The sequence below is a fragment of the Phallusia mammillata genome, chromosome 8 (genome assembly GCF_965637545.1).
Source record: "Phallusia mammillata chromosome 8, kaPhaMamm4.hap1.1, whole genome shotgun sequence".
NCBI classification, from domain to species: Eukaryota; Metazoa; Chordata; class Ascidiacea; order Phlebobranchia; family Ascidiidae; genus Phallusia; species Phallusia mammillata.
Window position 1 is genome coordinate 15,007,655 of NC_137259.1, and position 16,563 is coordinate 15,024,217.

General features: G+C 35.9%; 1 protein-coding gene across 1 annotated transcript; it reads left to right on the forward strand.

The window, feature by feature from the left end:
• The first annotated feature begins 1,251 nt into the window (after positions 1–1,251).
• Positions 1,252–16,563, forward strand: LOC145205031 (complement factor B-like). The gene is made up of 20 exons (XM_080077667.1): positions 1,252–1,336; positions 1,835–1,972; positions 2,497–2,637; positions 3,063–3,275; positions 4,154–4,291; positions 5,880–6,056; positions 7,940–8,137; positions 9,705–9,887; positions 10,191–10,396; positions 10,466–10,610; positions 11,528–11,656; positions 11,711–11,784; positions 12,180–12,345; positions 13,335–13,480; positions 13,889–14,012; positions 14,096–14,235; positions 14,642–14,868; positions 15,218–15,361; positions 15,725–15,869; positions 16,135–16,563. The coding sequence occupies exons 1-20, from the start codon at positions 1,291–1,293 to the stop codon at positions 16,300–16,302; spliced, it is 3,048 nt and encodes a 1,015-aa protein (XP_079933793.1). The 5' UTR covers positions 1,252–1,290; the 3' UTR covers positions 16,303–16,563.

Genomic DNA, 16,563 nt, shown 5'->3' on the forward strand with positions numbered 1-16,563 from the left:
TGCAACTTCGCAAAGCACTGCAGGAAGCAAATACATTTGCGAACCAATCTAGCGTTTTTGATGCCAATCTACCACAGGCACTTCCTGACTGAAACGACTTCGTGGCTCCCAAAAATTCCAATACCTTATGGGAACGTGCAACAACAAGCAAATGCCCTTTACTGAATCATGCGGTTTCCGGGAATCGGAAATCCTTTCTAAACCGAGAGAACTCAAATCGAAACTCTATTAGTTCTATAAATGCACTTGAAAGATTTGAAAGAGCTTCCTGTCGTGCCTATTGCACCTTTTCAGTTGCCAAATGTGTGGTTGGTTGTGCGTCATTGGTGCCACACTGACTAGCTCCAGACGGGATTGGTGAAGGTGAAAAAATCAAATAGCTTCTGGTAAACACTCATCGAGTTTCGGTAGCATTTGTTCTGACCAACCAAAAACGACATGTAAAGGTTGATTTCCCTGGTCAAGGGGTAAAAAGCAGACTGTACCCTAGATTAGTGAAGGTAACTTATGCGGTAAAGGATTTACAATTTTTCTTAAAAGGGGAAAGGTTTTTAATTCAGATGTTGGATGCAGCCATTTTGTTCTTGTTGTACAATGTTAGTGTTACGCCTTCGGGTAATCTTGTTGTTTTCTTGAAGTTTTCTATAGCAGCAGTCTACAAACGGAAGCAAGCATGGTTCAAGCAAGGACCATAAGTTGCCTGGGCTGGAACTTGTTATTAGACGTGTATTATGTGTTGAGTTTAGTTTATTTCGAGTGAAACAAATTGTGGCAGCACATTTGCGCTAAAATATTCACCAAGTTGCGCAACGATGAGACGTTATAAAACGCGACAAGTATAAGGCACAATTGGTCGATAGATGGTAAAGGCGCTGCAGCAAGCGTTATGTAGTGGGACTAGCATTAAAGTTAAGGTTGGATTAATAGAATCTAAAACAACCCGTGTTAGGGAAATTAAAGAAAGATGCAGTAAAGAAGTGTAACATTGGAAGGTATATTGTTGCTTCAGTAAAAAGATTACTAGGCAAAATAAAATCTTTAAGAAGACGCCTATTTGATTATTAACCGATGACACAACTAAACATAACTACACAGTTGTATCTAAATACTGTTGTGTCGTCTTTAACAGTTACTCATTACCTAACCATGAAACGTTAAAAACTATGTTTCAATTCTCATGTAAAACGTTGGCTAAGTATTTTTCGAGAGTTAAACACACATTTATTTGTAGAAGTTTAAATTTAAAATCTGAAACCTATATTCGCAGTTAAAATTTGGAATCCACGAAATATGCATAGCCTTCTGGCACTTGCAGTTCTTGCTCTTTGTATCATATGTAAGTGAATATTATATGGATATGTAGCGTGTTTAACGGTACATTTTGGACATAAACGATTTGACAGTCAAATTCGATTTGCAAGATTTGGGTCTAATAAATTTAAAAGCGTTTAGGTAACTACACATTTTTTCGCATTTACTTAAGTACATAAACGTAAATATAAACCGAGAGTATATATTTTTACCATCAAATTTTGCGTTACTTTTGTCACAGAATGTTTTGCCAATGCCATTTTCTTCCGTCAAAGTTATACGCTTAGGGATTGTGCGCTCTGACTGTTTAATTTGCAGCAAAGAAACATACGAAGCCAAGCTTGTCGTTAATCAAATGCGGTATTTTTTCAACTTAAATCATCCATCTCATATGACACACAAAACAAACTGGATTGGACATATTGCCGCATGTTTGCGCGCAAAATAAAAATCAAACTCAAATTTTTGTGTATCGGCCGAAAAAATGTGTAAATCTCTTACCTTATGGTTCAAATTTATGCAGCAACACAAGGTTCACGTTTATGTCGTGATGGTCGGTTTCAGTGCCCAGGTGACATTTGTCTCAACAATGACCAGTTGTGTGACGGAACGAACGACTGCTTTAATAACGAAGATGAAAGCTACGAATACGCAAGATGCGGTGAGTGCAAAAATACTTAAAACACACAATTTAAAGCAAAGGGTAATTGTTGAAGTACGATGGAGCACAGTTGCTTTCTAGGCGCAAGGTCGTAGGTCCGAATCTTGTGTCGACTCCTGTGCATTTGTGATCAAACTCCAAAAATAAAGGAAGGGTATGGAGAGTATGGAAAGCAAACCAGTTCAGTAATGCAATTTAACGCTTTCTTTACACAAAAGCAAGATTTTTGTTATGTTTGTTATTAAATTTTAGTATAACTGTTAAATATAACAAATGGTAAATATATTTTTCAAATTGCCAAGGTCGTTTTTGTAACAGATCAAAGAACTAGATCTAAAATCTTAAACTTGACATTATATATTATGCATTCCTGGTATTATTTTTAGCTTACCGGAATGTTTTAGTTCCCAAGCTAAACTTCGTTAAAAGCGAAGGATTTTATAAAACTTAGATCTATGTGAATTTCAGTTTTTAGATGCATAATGCCAACTCATATTTATACCTCTAAGTCGATCAATATGTAGGGGAATGCCCTCAGCGCGATTCTGATGCGGCTCAAGCTGCTGGACAAGACTGCAGAAAACCTTGCACTTCTGACTTCGATTGCAGGAAGAAGAAGCGTTGCAGGTGTGACGGCCATTGCGGGATGTCCTGTTTCAATCCAAGTAAGTATCTTTTTGCTTTAAATATTCGGACAAAAATACTATTCACTTGTACATCAACAGGCATCGATAACCGCTGCTGTTGTTTTGTTGCTTTACGATACCCTAGTCTGTGTGTTACGTGCATTTGAAGAGAACTGTGGATCCAAATTTAATGAATTGCTTAAGTGCACAAAACTGTAACGAAATTTGTTGATAAGTGATATAAACCACTAATAATATTACAGATTTTGCTAAGCTAAAATACAACTAGTTTTCAATGAAACAAATTAAACAAAAAGACCACACAACAACGAAACTTACCAGTGTAATTTTATTTGTGAAAGTTATCATGATGGTAATAATTGTTGGTTCCGGGTAAAATGTATTTAACAAGTTGGTGTGAATTCAAGGCGGTAAAATTTTCTATCCATTTCTGTAATCCACAGATTTGGAGTGCGAAGGAAATCCACCGACGGTAAACGGAAGCACTGGATTCAAAGTTTATCGTTTCGTCAATCATTCTCTGGTCCGGGTGACAGAGTATTTTCAGTTTGACGACTTTGTTGAGTATTCTTGTCCCGCCGGCATGGTCTCAATTGGTCCTCAAATTCGATGCACTTCGCGCAAAACGTGGACCGATGCTCAAGTGCACTGTGCAGGTAAAAATGTGTCATACTGTTACGAAGGCTTGTGGAAGAATAGGAACGTTAATTGAATGTGTTAATTGAAATTGAAAATAAAACAAGATTTCTTGTCATCTAACCACAAAATCGTCATTACACATGTGTGTCCAGTTTACTACAACTATTTTTTTTTAGTACAACTAATAACTAATTTTATACAACTTATAATATGTTTGTGTCTCTGGTTAGATACGTTGGTCATTTAGTTTATTGTTTGGAACAAATGATAGTCATTTAGTTAAATAAAGGGTAATAAATGGCCCGTTTTACTAGTGATGTACAGATTTTTTTGGCCGAATTAACCTTTTTCACAAACATTCAGTTGGGCAAAAACGATTTTGGTACGAACACAAATTCAAAGCGTAAATCGTGTATTTTCTGCTTAATAAGGAACCCAATTATCTTTTTAACTGCGCAAAAACTAAAATCACGTTTAATTTACGATCTTTAAAACTTTAGCCTCCACCCGGCAATAACTCATTCATTATGTAATAGCTGGAGAGTTAATTTATAGTGAAACTGTTTGCCTGATAGTAAAACTTATGTTTACATGTTAAACACGTAGCATAATAGATGCTTCAGTTGATTTGGCAAAGAAAGCCGACTCGGTGCATCACTGCGTTTGAGTTAAGTTTATTTCGCTTGGTAAAAGGCCAACTTAACTACTTCGCACAAAGGGTGCTAGCAATTAGATTAACGTTTTCAGCCCTGTGACTAAATCAAGTTGTGCATTCCCAACTTAACATAGTTTTGTAACTGAATGTAAAAGTAAATTCACAAAAACAAACAAATAGGCAAACTCAAATAAATTACTTAATCAAAACATGCGTTTAAATTAAGTTCTGTTGTTGCAGTTAAGTGTCGACCTGATAGCTACAGCGTAGGACTCTACAATCTGACTTGCGGAGAAGATTGTGTCACAGATGAAGATTGCACTGGCACGCAGAGATGCATGTGTGATGGTCCATGTGGAAGAAAGTGCGTCGACCCCCGTAAGTCAACATTAAAGTAATTAGGCTCTACGAATTTTGAAATGTTTGGTTTTAAAAGACGCCAAACAACGAAGACAAACAAGTAACCGTTGCTATACAAGTCATAGTAAACTGAAGCTTTCAATGCACCTACATCAATCTGTGTTACTCGTTTTGCAATGTATAATATCAATTTCGCCGATTTAATTGCATCCTCAGTTCTACGCAATAAATTCGTAGCTTGAATCATCTGTACTTAGTGCACGTTGGTTCAGGACGATTTCTGCAAAAGCACAACTTATACAAGTAACTTATACACAATTTAAAATTTCCACATTCTTAAAGATTTTGCACAGTTTAAACCAGGGAGTCGAACCGCTTGTTATATGGGTTCGGGTTTTTATTGTTTTGCTTTATGGGGCTTGGGTTCGTTTCAGGTTTTAAAAAATGTATGTTTTAGGGTTAGGGTTATTTCCGGTTCGAGCAAATTACTGTTGCGGTTTTCAAACCGATTACAATCCCTATTCTTTTAAAATAATTCTGCTCATTATCTATATGGCCTTGTTTTTGACCGTGTACTGCGGGAAAGCTTTAAGTTCGTTGGTTTTGACACGCCCTATAGCTGTTGTCTCGTGTCTATTCTTCAGTACGCTGTTTTGAAAAAAATATCACAAAACATAACACAGGCTGCATTTTTACTGGTTCGATGTCGGTTTAACACTAAACAAAATGTAGGGTTCAACTCCGGTTCGAAGTTTAATAAAATCGTAATTTAAGATTCAAGTTTAATGAAATAAACCGCTCAAACTGGTTGGCGCGTTCGACTCCCTGGTTTAAACACAACCTCTAATTAGGAGTGTAAAAAAACATAAAAATTAGTAAAAATTGTTTTTGGAAGTATTGAAATATTGTGTTAGTTTAATGGTGCGATTCTAGGCAATTTGTTGAGATTACAATTGTACTGAAAACCAGGCGTAAGAAACGATTCAAATTCTGATGCACTTGTTTCAAACATGTTTATTTAATATGTAAGCTATTGCTGTCAGGCATAATATCAAGTTTTATAGAGTTCTTCTGGCAATTGCATTTTTGTTCGTACTACGTGCATTCATTGTTATTTACCCTAATGAAGGCGACCTGTTATATAGGACGTCGAAACGTCGGAATAACAATACATTTGCCAGAAGAGCTCTATAAAACTTGATGTTTATTTAATTAGGCCTACCATATTTACATCAACAAAAAGGAGGACACATTATTGAAAAAACATAAAAAGCTTTTTTAGGGCCCAATAACAAGAGCAAAATATATTAGACTTTTTTGGCAGTCAAATGATCCAATATGAAGTTAAGCGGTAATCACAATATTTTCATTAACGTGCTATGTAAAATCCACCCATATTTCTTAAAATAAGCTGAAGATGTAGTCCTCGGCTGTTTTTAAAGGCATAACTGCACCATTGATATTTAGTAAATCAAAAAAATCAAAAAGGAGGACATTTGGGCACTTTTTATGGTCCTCCGAGGACAACTTGGTTTTTGTTAAAACGGAGGACATGTCCTCCAAAAAGAGGACGTATGGTAGGCCTAATTTAATGAGTATGTTTTAGATGTGAATTGCTCCGCTGCGCCCTCTAGGATACACACGAGAGTTGAGTACACAGATGAGGGAATTAACCGGATTGCCAACTATCTTTGTGATTCCGGACACTACTTGGCAAGTGGGGACGCGTCACACAAATGTTCAAATTCCGGTCAATGGTATGGAGATCCAGTGATATGTGAAGGTTGGTTGGAGCAGAAAGTGTATGTTGATTTATCCTAGTTCTATACCATGTTTTCATCACCAAAAAGGAAAACATATTGCTGAGAAAAACATGTAAGTATATTAACAGCTACTTACAGCACCAGCGAAAATAAAACCATGAGATATTTAACGAAATCCACGCAGTCAATAAATTTAGTCCAGTATGGATAAAGTTTAAATAAACGTTTAATTTTAAATCAACGATAAACACAACTTACACCAAATATGTGTTTGTGGTGTCACAAAGCTTGTGTGTTTAAAATGCACCTGTACTTTATGAAAAGATTAACTGAATGTGTGTTTTTATGAAAAGATTAACTGGATGTGCTGTTTTTATGATTGTGACCTAGTAAAATTTATGATTGTGACGTTAGTAAAATCCGAAAATTCTAGTGCATTGGAACATTATTTGTTGACCTCGGAGGCCATGAAATTTCCTGTTTAATTTAATTACTGACAGAAGCAAAGATTTGCGATAAATGTAAATCCTAAGAAAGATTCTAAAATATTGAAACTGACACACATTTTACGCATTCAATGGCTTACCTATAAAATATACCTTACCATATGAAAACTTTGCTTTTTCAAACGTCAACGCAGACGGTGCGTTTTGGGCATCGTACCAACCATTCCTGAAAAGCAACATGTAATCATTACAAATTAGGTTGCAATACAACTATATATTGGTACATGAACATAAATTTGGTACATCAAAACTTTGATTAAAATAGATGCACTGATTAACAGATTTATACAGTCGTATGCTACAGCACCAGTAATACCTTCACAAAGAAACACCTCCATCAGTTGACAGCAGTAAACACGTTAACGTTATTTTCACTTCATACTTTACTGAAATAACTAGAATCTTGCAAGTTAAACTGAAGCTTTCCAACCAACAAACTTCCCAACTGCCCTAGCAAGCACGAACGTATGTTTGTGCGAAAACTAAAGCTTTGGGTGTGGCTGGCACCAAAGTCTATATAAAACACAAGTTGTCCAACCTATTGTTACGCAATTAAGCCTATGGAGTCATTTTGTGTCCAAAATGATACAGCGGGTATGGAAAAATAACACATAAATTGTCTGATTTTTACAACATGGAGAGCTTCGACGCGAATTTGATTCGCCAAATTGAATGAAAATTTCGGGTTCTAACATTTCAACGCAATATTAAAAGCTAAATTGCTGTTTTTCATGTAAATTTGGCCGCTTAATTTTCATGTGAACTTTAAATATTTGCGTTCAGCGAACATTATCACGCTCAAATGTTACTACTCAAAAGCTTTATTCGATTTGGCCTATCAAATTCGCGTTAAAGCCCACCAGTTTGTAAAAATCAGACAATTTATGTGTTTTTCCCTATACCTGCTGTATTAATTTGGACACAAAATGGCGTCCATGCGGCTCTATCGCGTAACAAAGGGTTGGACTACTAACATAACATAGGAACACCATACATGGATTTGAAGAGCAACTTAATCATAACCATAACTGCCAAGCTTTTATATCAACAAGTTCCTTGGCAATTATGTTTATGTTCACTTTTTTAGACGTACCACCATACTTGGTAAATCAATTTTTTAACTTATAATTTCTATCATATAGATTTGCACTGAACATTACCCGTAATTAATTTGCATCCTCAAGTTAAACATTGTGTCATCATTGCAGTCTATTTCACAATATTGTTCAGTGTGTCAAACTCAGGTTATGTTTGGTCAAATGGTTAAACGGTTGGGAAGGTGTCCAAAAAGTCCAAACAGTAAAAACTTTTGAAATAACCTATATGTAACAACAAAACAAACTTCAGGAAAGTTTTCGATCATAATTTTACTCGGGTATTTTAAACCACAATTTTAGAAATCTTCTGTGGTGATCCAACAAGGCACCTTGCTCGGCGAAATCTAATTCTCGAATCCGAAAGAAATGATACTTACGCTGTTAACTCGACGGTGCGATTTCGCTGCCAGTCAGGCTACGTTTTGAGCGGAGCAGCGAACCGTACGTGCATGGAAAACGGACGTTGGAGTGGATTATTGACAGGATGTCAATTCTTGGGTAAGATTTAAACATTGCCTTACCCGATATGGGAGCGCCGTGGCAAGTACTTATTTTAGTGTGACCTAATTTGGAACAATAAATTTATAATAAAATTATTATTTTGGGCTTCCTTTAAATAATTGCTGTTGCTTTTTTGAGTGCAAAATAATTCTTATAATCGTGCTTTAATCAGTCAGTAAAGTTTATAAACGTACAGTGTGTTGTGTGAGGCTGCTTATGTCAAACTGAAAATCTAATTTTGTAAAGCAAGCCCGCGTTTTGTCATTAAGCTGTCTAAAACATAAGATAAAATTGGGCATCTTTAAAAACGATTTTTGCGACCCACTCATAACAGGATGTGCAGCGAGAAAGTGGCTGAAAACACTGTCTTCGACTTACGAATAAAGTATAGATTCGCTACGATTTTTTTCGTTACATGCAAGCTTATTATGAGTATACCTAGTGTAAGCTGTGACCTACATTTCCCAAATTAAGTTGTACACGTGCAAGTTCGTAACTATCAAAATATATGTTTGTCAAACCCAACAAGCCCAACCACAATGTTACACAACAACAGGTGCAACTCGTTCAAAACGCTTTATTGCATGCGCAATCAGTGCCGATTTGATTGAAGGAAACAGTAGTTCTCGAATGTAGTTCATTCGAAATACTTCCGCAAGCTCAAACGTCTGCAAGTTTAAACAACATGTTTACCACACGCCCTGTGCCCTCATAAGATGACAAAAAGGTCACATTTACCTAGCAAGAATCTAGTTTTGTTAAATGTAATGTCTATCTTTCTCGCTTTGTCAACATTCAACACGGGTTGTAGTATCGTATTCAATTGCTAATAGCCAAGAAATTACGTCGTAAATTTATAAACGTTTTTTTTAACAAAATGAAATCTTGTCCCTTTCCTGACCAATTCAAGTTTGCGACTTGCCGCCACACTCTATCTAAATTCTATCTCAAAAAATGAATCCCCCAGTTTTTACTTGGAAACTCATTTCCCAGAGATGTTGCAATAACAATAACTAGATAGGGGACCGCATTAACAGCATGTTGTCTTTCCCCAGTTTTCACTTAGAAACTCACTTTTTAAAGAAGTTGCAATAACAATATCTTGATAGGGAACCGCGTTAACAGCATCTTGTTATAGTTTGTAAGCAGCAATGTGACCAAAATATTAGCTAAATGACTTATGAGTTATTTATCTACTGCGGGATATAAAAACTCACGTTTTTATATTTACCACAACCACGTCCGTTCACAGCCTTTTATATGCAACAACTATAGTGCGCCACACACAGGCAAAGGAAAAAAAAACTGTTACAGAACTGCTGACCGAACAAAATACCAATAATTCAACGCGAAGTCACAGACACAAATGAAAGCATTACAGTTGTAGCCTAATTTGTTTTGTACAAGACTTGACCTGCGTCGGTTGTCGCTTGTCGTTGTTAACTTATTTTAAATCATCAAAATTATTAATGAAAAACACTTAAGGTAGTTGAATCAAAAAATTTTACTGTAAAAAACGTTTTCATCAGATCACTCAATAAGAAATCATACTAACCTACTTTAGGTCAACAAAGAAGATGCCCTGACCCCGGAGTACCAGTGCACGGAAGTAGAGATGGTGATGACTTTGACGAATCCCGTACAGTACGTTTCGAATGCGATCCGAACTATACCATGGAGGGAGAAGCAGACCAAGTGTGTTTGTGGTCTTTGGAATGGAGTGATGGTGGAGCACCGCTTTGCCTGGGTAGGCATTTTGTGTGTATTAAATTCCTGACTTTTTGGTTATGTTTTAATATATTTTGCATTCCTTTACTTCAGACAACTATAAACGTGCATGTGTAAATTTAGAAAAAAAGGATATGTACGTGGCTTTTAAGCATGATTCTTCCTTTCAGATGCTATTTGTTTGTTTTGCCTTCTTGGCTGTCATTTCCTCGGTTATCGTTCGTTTTGGATCTTTGCACTAATACCAAAACTTAACTTGCATCAAACTTTTGCATTTTTGTTTTGTATAGTATTTCTAACTTTGTGATTATACAATAAACAGACCCTAGGTACCCAGACAGTGCGAGCGACTCTCTCCGCAAACTTGCTGGAAGCGTTGCAACCCTCCCTCAGCGTGGCTTTGGACGTTCGATTTCCACGACGGAAGGCAAACACCACGAAATTGCTTTCATATTTGATGCGTCCGACAGCATTAAAGATGTCCAGTTTATGTATGCAATCGCATTTGCAAAGAACTTAGTAAAAAGGGTATGATTTTTTAATATAAGAGAGCAACACATGCAAAAAACTGATTTCACTGTAACATACCTTTTGCAGCTTTCAAATTACCAAGCTAGCATCAATTATGGATTAATGGTGTTTGGTAGTGATTTCGAAGTGAGGATTCGTTTGCAAGATAATCAACAAAACTCTACAGCTGTTCTCGTTGAGCTTCGCAATTGTCTAGAGGATTATAGAAGCGGTGAGAAATTCATACGTTAAGTTGTATAAGTTTTATTTCGCTTAGGTGAAAGAGAACATAGCGACACAATAGCACTAAGCAGAAAAATTCTGCCCAATGGTGAAACGTTTTGGAGCGCAAAACGGATGGAGGATCTAGGGCTGTTATCACACAAATATTATATGATTTTTTGAAATTTGTAATTATTTCAAAATTTTTTAAATAATTTCAAATACAAGCAAATAGTTTTTTCTATGCAATAAACCTCGATATATGTGCAAAATCAATTTTACATTTTTATAAAATTGCGGTTACACAGAAGCACTGCAACATATGTTTTCAGCCGTATATTAATGTTCATTTACCCATTCCCCCAAAAATGTTGGACAAAAAAGCATGACAATTTACTGTTTATTCCGGTATTAGTTACACCCAGGAATAACTAAAGTTATTCAAGCAAGTAAATAAAATGTTATAGATCACAACTCAATTCAGCAAGTATCCAAGAAAAAGCTGTTGAAATAAAGTGAAAAAATACACACGGAAATACATATGGATTTGCAAAATTACGGAGAGTAACTGAAGCATGTCTCTATCTGTACTAATTTATTATTTTAAACAGAAAAAAAAGAAGTAGCCTAGATTTAATGACTATACGAACTTACAAATTCATTTCGTAATTTCAACTACCCTTATTTAATAATGACTCTGGGCCTGTATCAGATATTCTAGATTATTGGTATTCTAAATCATGTATAAGGTATTCTAAATTATTTAAATTATTTGATTATTTGAGTTGAAAGGAAAAAAATTATTTGAAAATTTCAAAACCTTTATTTGATAACAGCTCTAGGTGGATCATGGTTGAACGCGCTGCAGCCACGCCAATTTTCTTGTGGTAAAAAGCATTGTGTTTCAGAAAAGTGCAATTTTTACAGGACTTTTTACCGAAAGATTACGAGGCAACACGGCAACTAACAAAGCGCTAAAGGAAATTGGCAAACAAATGGCAATAAGCTCAAACAATGATCGTGATAAGGAACGACATTTCTTTTTATTTACAGATGGTAAGTAGTTCTGTATTGTAAACGTAACTTGTTTGAGTAACTTGTTTCATGCAGGAAAAACAAATGAAGGAGAAAATCCGTATCAAACCAAAAATGAGATGCTTAATGAATTTGGTGATGTTCTCGAGGTGACCAGTTTCAAAATTTTTGTTTTAAAGTTTGTGTAAAATATTCTGTTTTTTTTTAAGTTTTGTTTGTTCATTTTTAAGCGAATTTTAAGCCGGTGCGCGAACGACATGTAATTGAGTGAAAAGTTGTTTTTTAGATTTCAATACTGAGCGAGTCTAGGTCTTCAGCAAAATATAAAGTTTAAACAACCCATAAACAAGTTAAAATTGGATGCTTTGAGTTTAAAGTGCAGAATAATTTAACCGGGTAATAATACAATGCCATCATATTCAAATAATTGCCCAAATATGCATATAAATGCACAGAGGAATGTCGCCCATTTTTGACAATTGCAGAAATGTTTTGCTTCTGAGTAAAAGTTGCTTACAATTTAACGCGGTCGGGTACATCTTAGATATACGTTGTCACGGCATGCACGTCGTGCAAAAATTTCGATCAGGAATCTCGAGACGCCGAGAAAGAGATGAGGCGGTTGGCAAGCAAACCCGAAAACTTTATTCGAATAGAGAACTATTACCTTCTTAACACTTACCTTGACGAGGTCGCAAATTTTACCACTGGTGAGTCATGTCACTTTAAGTAAAGTTGAGTGAGAGACATTTTGGATACAAATTTTAACGCACATAACACTACAATAATTCTAGAGGTAAATGTTTAACATTAAATGTATTTAAGTCATATATGCATAATGTATGAGTATCTATTCAGATTTTCAGTTTTTTGTGGATTGGAACATTTGACAGCTGTCTGGTTAAATGAAGGATATGTGAAATGTTTTGTTTACAACATAAAAGCAATCAGTTTCACTTTGTATGACACTGAATCTAAATATTTGTAAATTTTTTCCCGTGATCCAATTTAAGTTGTTCAACCATGCGATATCAAGCAAGACCATGCCCCCGATACGGTGTTTCATATAAACTGTTTATAGTACTTTGGCTATATTAGGAAACAAAAAGACACAAAGGCGAAATATCATAAAAATCTGACGTTTTTGACTTTAATACGTTTTGTGACCGTATTGCTACAAACACTGCAACCCACATCAAACAAAAAGTTGCAAAAAGCCAATAGATGGCGTAAAGACCTAAAATATCACATTAGCACCTAAACAGGAATGGTGTTCGGAACTAAAGCTTTAAAGTTAGTTTTATTGGCATTTTTTAAAACCTTCTCCAACCCAGACAGCTTTGGTCATAAGCATTTGGATCATTTCCACTGGGCACCAATGCTCTTTGCACCAACCATCATTATTTAGCACTTTTTGTTAGATTTTTAAACGAAAATTTTAAACCAGATACAGTATGAATTAGGACGAAACGATGCAGCGAAATTCTGTATTATTTTGTTTGAAAAAGTGTTAGTTTTTTACAAACAAAGTAGGAGCAGTTAATAACAGGGAGCAAAATACCTCAGCCACAAAGTAACAACTATGCCAAAGGAACTATTTTTTAAACATACCGGATATACAATGTGATAATCACACATACACGTAACATAAATGTATTGGTACTAAAACTAATTTACTCCCAATGATCTTTACTTCTAGATTTAAAGAAATGCGGCCAAGCTGGGAAAAAGGACAGTATTTTCCACAAAAAGGCGTTCGGCCGCGTCATTGGAGGAGGTAAATCAAAAAGAGCCTGGCCGTGGCAAGCTGCAGTAATGCCTAAAAATGGATTAACAGTTTACAGTGTAAGTGGCCTTTGTTTCAATAAGAAGTCCGCGTTCAAAAAAGTTCGCTCTGAGAATTAATTTAAAACGTTTTTGGTCGATGCAACTATCTTACTATGGCGCTTTATAATGCCCGTGTAGCTGCATCGCGTTCTATTATCACATTCTACTTTATATTTATAAGGTCCCTTTGGTGTCCCACCAGGTTTTTTTTAAGGTTTGGTTTGGGTGACCGCAAAGTAGTTTTAAGAGACCGCAAGTGTTTCATTTCAATACCAAAAAATAGCCATTTTTCCTAAAGCTGTAGTTGCAAGTCCAAATTTTGGGAAACCGCTACGGTCCCCCAAAACACCATAAAAAAACACTGCTTCATTTTTAAAATTTACTTATTTTCCATCGGTTTCACTTAATGATTCTTTACCTTCACAGAGCTTTAAAGGGATATTCTCTGGTGGAAGCCTTATCAATCAGCAATGGGTTCTTACAGCCGCTCATATATTTGACAACTACGCCGACATCGAACAGCTGACAAGCACCCTGGCTGTGGCAGTAGGTAATAACAACTTTTTTAATACCGTTTCGTCTTCCTTTGTCGGATGGCGCTTGTAAATCTGTGATATTTTTTCTTTTTGTCAGGTATTTTCGTGCGGCCAAAGCCTAGACAAGCCATTAACCCGGCCATGAAAGTTTTCCAACCGCGAAGAATTTTTATTCATCAAGATTTTGATCGAGAAGATCGCGATGGAAGAAACAACTTTGATCATGACGTGGCACTGGTACGATTTAATATTGTTTCAAAACAGAATCTCAGTTTCACGTTTGTTAAATTTTGATGGCTCATTGGAAAAATGAGTGTGGTCAGTATTTTGTTTTGCTGCAAACTAAAAAAAACTTCTAAGAAATGTGATACTTTCAATTGCCTTAGAGATGAAGCGAAACATTTCACATTCAATTTGAACAAAATGAGTGAAAAAAACGTTATGCCATTTGATTTAGCTTGTAACTGAAATAAAAGGAAACCAACAACGCCGCTGGTAGTTGATTTTTTACAATGTTATCAGTGCTGTAAAATATCAAGATTTTAACAGATATAATATAAAACAATCACATAATGAAACGGAATATAACCCAATCTAATTGGATCGTTTGTTGAGATTGCAATAAGAAACAAAGGTTGTTTAGATTCGAATCGGTGTGGCACTTCGAGCCATCAGAGATGGAATTGATTGGGTTTGGTCGACCAGAAAACCAGAGTTTGACGGAACTATCCCCCTTTCACCCTATGTGAGACCAATATGTCTGCCCTGCAGCAATACTTGTGTCCCCATTGACAAGTACGTGGACCAGAATGGAAACCGAATAATTGAAGATGGAGACTCCGAGGATGTCAAATGTCAAAAGAAAGGCAAGTGGAATGACAGTACAAAACACGCGTGCAACAAAAATTTGCGCGTTAACCTTGACTTGGTAATAATCAAAGTGTAAAATCCCAACTTTGTCGTTAGATATAGTTTCGTCCTCGCGAGAAAAACAGACAAACAATAGACTAAAAATTGTACAAATCATTTACCGAATTATCATGTTTTCAAACTTAAATTTGTAAACATTTCGAATCAAGTATGAATTTTCCCCTTGTTCTGACCACATATTTTTCCTCAAAATGCCCCACAAATTCTGTACAATTTAAATTGGACTTGTTGGGTTGTACAGCTATTGCAACACAGGCAAGCATTTACAACGCTTTCTGTATGCAGGAAGATGGATAGTCGATGACTATGTTGAAGTTAGCAGAATACCTGTGATCGTTACAGGATTTGGAAGATGGACTTTGTCTACTAACAAAACGGTCCCAATTCCGTACCGTCTTAAGGAAGCAGTCCAACAAATCCAGTCAGATGCCTCGTAAGTTTGAGTTGATAACAGTAATGTGATGAAGCGTTAGTGAGAACGCACCTTGCAATTATTCAACCTTTAACCAGGCCTTAATGTTCGAATTTGGTCTTGGCGCTCTGTCATACGTCGTTAATGCTAAACCATTTGACTTAACCAGTAGTTCTCAACGTAAAGTAGTTCGATTTATGAGAATCGAGTGACAATTCTCTCAGAAGTTGTCATTTTGTTTTGCGCATGTCATTTCTTCTTCTATACGAATTTTAATGACAAGATTTACATTTGCATAAAAAATATTGTAAAATTGTTTAGTTGCGGCAGTGTTTAAGAGATGATTAGTGGTGCTTTAATATTTTTGAATGCTTGTATCACCAGATGCAATGAAGAAGTTGAAAAGATAGCACGATCGGGAATACGTTTTTTGTACACTAATCAGATGATTTGTGTGAAAAGTCCTGAGTGGTTGAATACGGTGTCTGACACATGTCAGGGAGATAGCGGTGGACCTCTTATGCGAGAGGTATATGTGCAATTGGGTAGTAAGCTTAATACAAAGTAAATCTATGTTGTTGTTTTTTCAAATGGTAAGTTGGTGATCATTTACTCAAAACAAAGTTTTTAATGCCACTTCGAGCATTAGCAGTAGCTAACAAGAGTTGTAAACGTGCCAACTTTTTCGAATAATTTGAAAAAAGTTATTTTTTTTAATCCTGACTACTTCTGAAAGCTTACGTCATCGAACGCAGGTTTAGGCATATAAACAACATTACAACCTTGGTTTTAAGTACAAGAACCCGAATACCGGAGAATCGTGTTGGATTCAAATTGGAATTGTCAGTTTTGGCTACAGCTGCGCTAAAGTTCATAAAGATGGATCTGTGTATCCATCATTTTACACAGAAGTTTCCAAGGTTCAAAGTTGGATTGAATCAACGATGAACGATAATCCTTAAATGTTTCTGACAAATTTTTTCGCTTAATTTTATACAATCCGGTCAATTTTTACACCTACTCACAAACGTCTGCTTTTATGTTGAAAAAATGCCCAGCATGTTCCAGACACACGTGTGTAGATATACCCACCAAAAAAGTTTGACAAACAACCCACTTATTGTATTTGCAATGAAATGTTTTGCTGGTCCCTGTTTTTGAAACTTTGTTATTTCTCTTGACTTTGATTTTTTAATTGAAGCATCCTAAATACTTATGAAACT

Bases quoted from the DNA above. Each gene is read 5' to 3' on its own strand.
- LOC145205031 (XM_080077667.1), top strand. From the start codon at position 1,291: ATGCATAGCCTTCTGGCACTTGCAGTTCTTGCTCTTTGTATCATAT. The intron at 1,337-1,834 runs GTAAGTGAATAT...AAATTTATGCAG, and splicing joins TCTTGCTCTTTGTATCATAT to CAACACAAGGTTCACGTTTA. The intron at 9,888-10,190 runs GTAGGCATTTTG...TACAATAAACAG, and splicing joins TGGAGCACCGCTTTGCCTGG to ACCCTAGGTACCCAGACAGT.